This window comes from Physcomitrium patens, chromosome 18 (assembly GCF_059467195.1).
Source record: "Physcomitrium patens ecotype Gransden chromosome 18, ASM5946719v1, whole genome shotgun sequence".
Taxonomy (NCBI): domain Eukaryota; kingdom Viridiplantae; phylum Streptophyta; class Bryopsida; order Funariales; family Funariaceae; genus Physcomitrium; species Physcomitrium patens.
This window is the reverse complement of record NC_143427.1, coordinates 2555030-2563560: the sequence shown is the minus strand read 5'-3', so window position 1 is coordinate 2563560 and position 8531 is coordinate 2555030. Positions and strand designations below refer to the sequence as shown.

Below are 8531 nucleotides of genomic sequence, written 5' to 3'. Positions count from 1 at the left end.
ATGAAGATTATAATAAAAATAATAAAGTTGTAGGATTATCAAGTACTTTTATTTTTTATATAACTTAATTTAATAAGTTTAAGAAATATATATATTTTTATAAATAATTATAAAAAAATAAAAATAAAGAAATAAAGAAATAACTTGGCTATTAAAGAATAAAATACTTATAACATTAGATAAAGAAGAAATAAAAATTTATAAGATTATTAATAATCAAGAATACTAACTTCAAAGTTTGACTAAAATTATTAAACTTGGGGTTTCAAAAAATTCAAAAAATAGTCCAAAAAAATATTTTTGGCTTTTGTTTATAAGTTTTTATATATGAATCTATAAATGTATTTATATTTTTTATTTTTTTATTAACTTCAATTCAAGGAAAGTATATATTTATTAATCTAATCAAAGATTTATTAAGTTTTAAAAATAAAGAAGCAAGAAAATTCTTTTGGAATAGATTTTTGACAAAAAATAATTTGTGAAATATTTTTTTTAATTAAAAAATTAAAATTAAGATTAAAAGTAAATTCTTTCAATCACCTTGAGATATTCTAGTGTTTCAAGAAATAACATTTCAATAATATATATATATATATATATATATATATTTGTAAAAGAAGACAAAATAAGAAACATTTCTCAAGGTTTTTCTTTTCTTCCATGCTGACATAAAGCTTAGAAGCACCTCAATAGAAATAATCAATGTAGTTATCTCAGTTTTGCTTATGTCCTCCATCTACAATGGTCTCCTTCAAAGAGCGAGGCCACTTTTTTCTGTTTGTCTCGACGACCGTCGTGCGTCGTCAACGAAACCCTAACTTCGTACATCCAATAGACGGAGTGAAGTCTCTCAAGGAGGCATGAGTGGCTGCTGCCGTTGGACGCAGGATCTTGCGGCTCTGCGTTCGTCTCTTGGGCCTCGGTGACCTATTTGTACTCCATCGAGCCCCGAAACTCTCATTGATTTCCTTACAGCCGTGTTCTTGTCTTTCCTGCGTCGTTAAGGTCGCCGCTTGTGTTCTAGCATTTGATTTGCGTCGTGAGGTTGTGATGTTCGATTTCGCAAGCAGTGCACCGCATTGTTATGCCCTCAATCTCTGGCGTGTGCGTGCATTTCGACGCAACCAGTGATGGTTTGTAGTTTGACTCCCCCCAGTGGTGCCGTGATGATTATGCATATTTTTTCTGACACCTCTTGTATGAGAGCATTCACAGTGCCCGTTGAACGGAAATGCGTCTTTCTGAGCACCTTTTGACCTAATCGTGTGTTCCTCGGTATCAGTACCCTAATAGATCGTCATGTCATCTGAGAGTGTGTTCCCTGAGGCGGACTTCTCGTGTGCTTTGTGCATAAAAGTCGCATAGAAAACCTCACTGTGCCTTTCTCAGCATAGTGCAGATCTTTCTCAGATCGTGGGATGCGCGGTGTTTTTCGTAGTGCTGTGTCATGCACCTCTGCGCGAAAATCCAAATGAAACTTATTTGCAACCTATACGGATCCTTTACTGCTTCGTATAGTATACTCCTTTTGGGAAATAAAATCCAACTCACTCACCTGCGCTGAATACTGATGTAAGCGGGCCTTATGATTTTGGATACATCTCACTGTCTACAGAGAGCGTCACTGTCCGGTCTCTTTCTGCACTTCTTACGTTTATGTCTCACGTCCTTAATTTCTGATGACACGTGAGGTCAATAGAAAAGATTCTGAACGTTATTTTCTCGCCAGGGCGTTCCATCCTTGATGTATTTATCACAATCGACATCTTATTCCCTCAGTCATCCTATCATAAAGCTGTAGTAACAAAAAATAATTAACCCTTAAATTGCATCCAGTAAAATAACCAGTAACCACTACCAATCCTCCTTTCTCAAATAAACAAAACAATTACTGCAAAAAAATTTACATCGTCCATTGACTTAATTTCAACCAATGAAACAAATATCCATTCAAAACTACAACCTTGGGGTATATTCTACTATCTACACAGTACATGTGCTCGCAATCACTGTAAACCAATCTCTCTGCTCAACATCGGTTTACAATGCTTCGGTGCATGTCCACACACGTTACGCCTGACTAAAGCAAAGCCTCCATTGTTAGGTATGGAAAGCTGTCAATCTCACAACACCGACAGAAACCAATCTGAAGGGAATATGCTAGACAGCGCTAATGGCCACCCCTCAATAGTGCTTTACAAAGCGTTGATTAACGTAACACAATAGCAACCATTCAACCTAAAGCTGGCAAAGGGAGCCAGCCTTTGTGTTCCACCAGGAGCACAATGAGAGCGATGACCAGTGCCACAGTGCTTACAAGTGTAGCAATTGCACAAGCTGCGAGGCCCGGTCTCTCTCTGGGGTCGTTATGATGTTGGGTCAGTAGAAATCGAATTGTGCCATAATACCAGAACAAGGGGAGTAAGAATCCCGCAAGGAACGAGAACCACCCGACTCCACAACCACAGCAAGGAAGACGTCTGTCATAGATGCCAATGTAAGGATGTAGATCTGAATCAGAGGCATATTCTTCAGAGTTCAGCAACACTTCGTAAGGGCCCCGAGGATTCTTCTCCCTTTTCTCCATATCAATGCCCAGTGTTTGAAACCCTCCACAGAGTCAAAATACACCACCTTGCATTGAATCTGCTTCAAGCCGACTGCGACCTCTTCTATCAACCACCTCCGATCCTGGCCTAAAATTAAAAAGACAAGACTTGCTCAGAAAAGACACAAAAATCTATCAAATATGCAATGATAAGACTGATAAGGGACATCAGAGCAGTGTAGTAGAGATCTCCATCAAATTCACATGCTCCGAACCAAAACAAAGCATGAGCTTAAGAATTGAAACAAATGAACAATTTCGATGCGGCTTAGAGCCGATACTATCACAAACCGTTTGGTACGTCCCATGATTTCCCCACCTCTACACAAACTTTCGTAGTAGCTAGGTCACGTCATCCTGTTTGTATTATACGGCTGCTTCGCGCTAAAATACGCAACCCTATCACAAAGCCCGACTTCACCATTGATCTCCTACAGAAGCCCTCAATAGAGACTCTCTACATACACTTAAAGAACAAAAGAGAACCTGCCCAAACATCCCCAAAGCAGTAAGGTCATAAAATTGCGCGCCAATTAGTCGAATTTTGAAAATTACTTCGTGTCACAGCGAAGGAAAATCACGACAAATACTGTAAGACTCTCAATTCCACAATATGCATGAAACATCCACGAATTGTTCCAGAAAGAATCGCAGCAAATCGCGATGAGGGAAATAACCAAAGTGACCACTACGACCTAAATGCGTCCTAACTCAAGTGGCATCCCCGATTGCGGCAAGACGAAATGGAAACAAATCGTCCTAATTCTACAAACTTCCACGCACCTTTGCATTACATCCACCAACTTCTTGCTATTCCCGATCCACGAACGCATCCATTCACATAAGGTAGCTGCAGCTTCTCACCCTTCAAGAACGCCGCCAACATTCTCCTAATTCACAAATCAAATACAAACCCATTAACCTTCACACCATCCGCCATACACACCAACACAAACACACCCACCCACCTACTAACCCAGAAAAAAAAACCGCGACATAGAATCCTTACAAATCATGCACCAAGCGCAATTGACAAAAACTCAACCCTGGAGCTGCACATTCGAGCACTGACAAAATCGTGGACTAAGCGAAGCACGTCAATGTCGTGGTGGCAACCACCTCGAAGGCGAGCGGATAGCTCCCAAACATCCACCTTCGAATACCGGATCATTGTGAGGTGTCAGAGAATGTGCGTAGTCAGCCGGTCTTGACGGTCCACATGGGTTGTCAGGATTTTCCTTAAGCTTCCCCGTCCTTTTGGCTTCCATCGATTTTCCATCCTGGCATTTGGTTAATCGCCGGGGTAATCAGCGAGCACGCAAGGGAGCGAGTGGATGAGCGTGGACACACTGACTGGCGAGCGGATGTCAGCGACACACTCGCTGTAGAATTCTAGGGTTAGGGTTTGACGGTGATGACATGGCACCCATCTTTTCAACGATAATAAAGTGGGTAAAAAGAAGCGTTAGAGAATTGGGTTTGGTTCTTACTGTGTACACTCCTTCATTTGAAAAAGAGGGTTCTGTTCAGGAGTGTAAAGGAGCATAGTACGTTGGCTTTCTTTGCTGGTTTTGAAGGTTTCCAGACATGCAAGTGTCATACTTCCATGGCCATCTTTAGGGTTTTGGAAATGAGCAGGGATTTGTGGACTTTGAGCTGCTATGTTTGCAGCACACGAGGAAATTGTGAGTTGATCTAATGTTTCTGTTTTGATTGTGTTGACATGAAATTTTCTTGTTGGGTATGGAACTTTTGTAGGTGCAGTTTAGTTTTAAAAATTTGTGGTTAATTTTATATTTTTGTTATTTATTATTTTTCAAAATTATTTTTACTGTTTGAGCATGGCAAAGGTTTGAACAGATGAAACTTAATAGATTGAATTTGCTTCTTCTTTTAAAAAATAATTACAAAAAGAAATAAAAGAAATAAAAGAAATAAAAGAAATAAGAAATATGCAACGGTATTGTTCACTTGAGGATATTATTATTATTATACATACATTACCACTATTTGAAATTAATAAAAGAAAAAAGGTTAGGAAAAAATAGATTTAAAAAAAAACATTCAAAATATTTATAAAACATTTTTTATTAATTTGATGAAAAATGATGTCAATGTTTCGATAGTTTTGTCAAAATTTAAATTTTAAAAAGATAAAATTTTAATCATAATACATATAAATACATGTGCACATAAACATATGCATCTATTATAAAAGACAACATAGGTATAAGATAAAGGGACAAAAATGCAATCTGATTGGCTATTCAGAGGGAACTCTGAGATCTTTGGGAACGCGAACTTTGTTGGAATTTTGAAAACCACTTCTATGCCAACATCTCCTCCTTCGTCCCCGCACACTCGAGGAATTCCAACTTAAAGTTTTTGATCTGTTTTAGATCTGTTTTTGGAGTGGAATGTGTGTTTGTTTTGTGTTGTAGTTGGGCTTTGCAGACGACAATTGGCACTGAACAAAGCACGTCGAGACAGACAACATGCTGAACAGCGAATGGCCGAAGCCCTGAAGAGAATGGAGGAGGCTGAACGGCACTGGAAAATTGCAGAGAAGAGAGAAAAGTTTGCATCTGAAGCTGCGGACATGGCTCGGAATGATTCTTCAGCAACAGAGAAGGAAAAATTGGAGTCTCAACGACTGGCTGTTGAGAGATTAGCAGCTATCGAACGTTTAGAACCGCGGTGTGAATCTCTCGAACGTGAAAGAGACGACCTGACTCAGGTATTGTCTCCTGCACCAACATATCATAAGATTTGTAGCCGCTAGAGTTTCTATGACCGATCGCCTGTTTCTGCCGTATTTCTATCAATTTTGGCTCCCTTTCAATTCCAAGCTCAGCGGAGTATCACGCTGCCTCCAACAAAACTCTCACGCAATCTAAGTTTATATTTTTGCAACTGGATAAAGTTTTATGGAAGAATTGACGTACTATGCACACAATAAAGATATCCAGATGGGTGGCCCTCAGCTACCGCTCATGCCTTAATCTTTGCCTGCTCATTCATGTATTTTCTGCAAGACAGCAGCGGATGTTGCACTTTTTTCCACATTCTTTACCTTGGTTCCATGCTTGCCATCACCTGCAAGCATATTGCAGATCTCGCTGAAAACACGAGGGTGGACATACGAGTAATACCAACAAAAAAACGGATGTTTCATTTCACCAGCAGTTGCAAGTTGAAAATGAACGGGTGCTATTGAAAGATGTGTTGCGAAGATGTCGGTGTTGCCAGTAAATCTTCGCGGGATGGTAGAATTTTTCAGTGCAGTGGACTACGATGATGAAAATTCATTGAGCTTGGAGGTTTCATAAATTACAAATGAGGAAAAATAAAATAATTTTTTTAGAAAAGGTACAGCATTTGGTGTTCGTTAGTTTCTTATCCATTCTTTTAGATAAAAATTTATCGGACAGAGAACATTTTTCACAAACATTTGATAATTGTGTTCTCTATTTAAATAGAATTTTTATTTTCCAGATTCTGTGCATTACACTACATTTAGCAGATTCTACTGTTGTTAAAATGTTTATCATCATTTAATTTTTCATATCAAATCACTGAGTGTTGCAAATTATCAATATACATTATTTGTTTAAGTGCATGCATATTTTAACTATTTTTGCAAGTTATCAATAGATACAAAATAAATAATTTCAAAAATAAATAAATATCCAGTCATAATTTTATAACTACAACTTCTGAAGATATAATAGTTTTTTTTTTTTTTTTTTTCATGTTTTTTGTTTTGTTTTGTTTTGTTTTGTTTTTATTCTTATGGTTACCTATTTCATGTAAATCTCAAATCAAAATACAAGTATTCAATGTAATTTAGATGTATCAGATTGATGTATCTTATAATTATAATCATAATTATTAAATAAATTTATAAAAGTGTATCTTCTATTAATAAAATTCAGACATTCAGATTTTTCTAAATTAAAATTTTATAATTAAATAAAATAAAATGATTGAAAGAAAATTTCAAAAATATGCATCCATACATTTATATTTCAATTTATAATATTAATGTATAGATGAGTGCATGCTCATAACCACAAACTCATTTGTGCATATTTTTAAAGTTATTAAAACTGAAGAAGATATAAAATTATGATTTTATGTGTATAGATATACATATACACAATAATTTTTAGTTTTGTATTACAATTACATGATTAACAAGGATAAAAAAAATTGACCAGTATATTTATGTGTTGAATTGTACAAACAGTCAATTTACAAATAGTATTTTGAATTTAAATAAATAATTAAGAAGTTCATATTTTTAATTTGGTTTTTTTATGAGTAATTTGCAATTTAATATTATTAATTGCAAAACAGAACTTCAAGAGTAATATTTTTAATTAAAATGAAATATGATATTTTAATCATCAAATTCACAATAGGCTTTTCGAAGAGTAACAACATGTAAAATAGTTATATACAGTATTAATTACTAGAATTATTTTAATATCCCATAAATTAAATACAATTTTTAATATGTATACATATTTTTCTTAAACAAAAACTTGAGATATTTTATATTATTAAAGAATACATATACACATGATTTGGATTTTTGATAAAAAGTTTCAGTAGGCATGTAAATTATTAATAATGGATTGAAATCAAGTAGCAAAGACATTGGAGATATAACTTGATTTTGTTGAATATAAAATTCAATTTAACTGGTTAAATCAAAGTTTTTTATTCTAAAATCTTGAAATATTTGGTTACAATTAAGCATTTTTATCAAACACAAGAGTAAACATATAAGGAGAAGCTAAACTTTCATGAGCGGTATCAAATGCCTGTGCAGAGTCTATTTTGCTTGGGTCAAATTATTTTCTGCAACTATCAATTTTTGTAATTGTGCTTCACAAATTTGCAAGAACAATGACTAAATATGTGTATGTGTGTGTTGAACATAGTTATTCATTAAAAATAGGATTAATGTTCTATGTGATTATCACAGCGTGTGTTTTACAGTGATTGGGGTTTTTCTTTTCTTTTCTTTTCTTTACTATTATTATTACTTCATACTATGTTTTTGAAGTGTAGAGCATACTGAAATGGTAGATTATAAAATATTGAGCATACACAACGAGTGTCTTTTGATCTCACTGTTTAATATGAATTGGTTTAGTTCCATGTGAAGGAGGTTCATAAATTGTGTCAAAGTTTTGGAGGTTTACTGTTGGTGATTTTTGCACGTTTTTTTTTGTCTAATAAATTCGATAATCCATTGAAAATAAAGCAATCATAAATTTTTTCAAAGTTAGTTTTTTTCCATTTCCATTTGAGCACTTTGCTGCATCTTAATTATGAATTCTTATTGAAATGCAAATCTTGAATATATTCTCATTATTCATTTGTTTATTTTTGTTCGTTGTAGTTGCTTTTACACATGTGTGCCTATATTTACATACAGATGTATGCAAACATTTACATACATACATAAGAATAAATTGTGTAGTTGTGTACAAAGAAACCACTGAAATTAATATATAACGTATTGAAAATAGATTGTTGATTTCGAACAACTTGAGTATCTAATGTATCTTACACATAAAATAAAACTAATATTTTATTCTAAGAATTTAGAATTAAAATATTCGAAACAAATAATGAAATTGCAGAGTTTTTTCAAAATACTCGATAATTGAGATGTTCTTTAAAAATAAAAACATAAAAATTAATGGAATCAAAATCAAATACTCTATTGTACAAATAATGCATTAATAAATGTGATTTGAATTACCAATCTTAAAGTTGGTTCTATTTAGAGATGTACGTCCAGTTTTTTAAAAATAATTTGCACATTTATTCATATTGGATAAAGCATTAATGTACATATATATGGTATTTTTTATTTCTTTTTATTTTTGGTATATATATCCAC

General features: G+C 34.3%; 1 protein-coding gene, 1 long non-coding RNA gene and 1 other non-coding gene across 19 annotated transcripts; 2 read left to right on the top strand and 1 right to left on the bottom strand.

The window, feature by feature from the left end:
* Nucleotides 1–1162: 1162 nt before the first annotated feature.
* LOC112295673 (small nucleolar RNA snoR1) lies at nucleotides 1163–1251 on the top strand. Its single transcript, XR_002973709.1, has one exon. It is a non-coding gene; the product is annotated as a small nucleolar RNA snoR1 (small nucleolar RNA).
* A 619-nt stretch (nucleotides 1252–1870) lies between these two features.
* LOC112294944 (large ribosomal subunit protein eL20z-like) lies at nucleotides 1871–4239 on the bottom strand. Of its 17 annotated transcripts, none has more exons than XM_090244471.1 (4): nucleotides 3731–3871; nucleotides 3395–3501; nucleotides 2931–3097; nucleotides 1871–2699 (listed from the first exon to the last, which is right to left on the bottom strand). In XM_090244471.1, the coding sequence occupies exon 4, from the start codon at nucleotides 2588–2590 to the stop codon at nucleotides 2237–2239; it is 354 nt and encodes a 117-aa protein (XP_090100597.1). In that variant the 5' UTR covers nucleotides 2591–2699; nucleotides 2931–3097; nucleotides 3395–3501; nucleotides 3731–3871; the 3' UTR covers nucleotides 1871–2236. The 17 variants fall into 17 exon arrangements, 15 of the variants coding, with proteins under 15 accessions (XP_090100597.1, XP_090100599.1, XP_090100598.1 ...); XM_090244473.1 differs by having other exon boundaries at nucleotides 2931–3010; XM_090244472.1 differs by having other exon boundaries at nucleotides 3684–3813.
* Nucleotides 4240–4980: 741 nt separating this feature from the next.
* LOC149987426 (uncharacterized) lies at nucleotides 4981–6143 on the top strand. Its single transcript, XR_016498394.1, has 2 exons — nucleotides 4981–5348; nucleotides 5725–6143. It is a non-coding gene; the product is annotated as an uncharacterized LOC149987426 (long non-coding RNA).
* Nucleotides 6144–8531: the final 2388 nt, after the last annotated feature.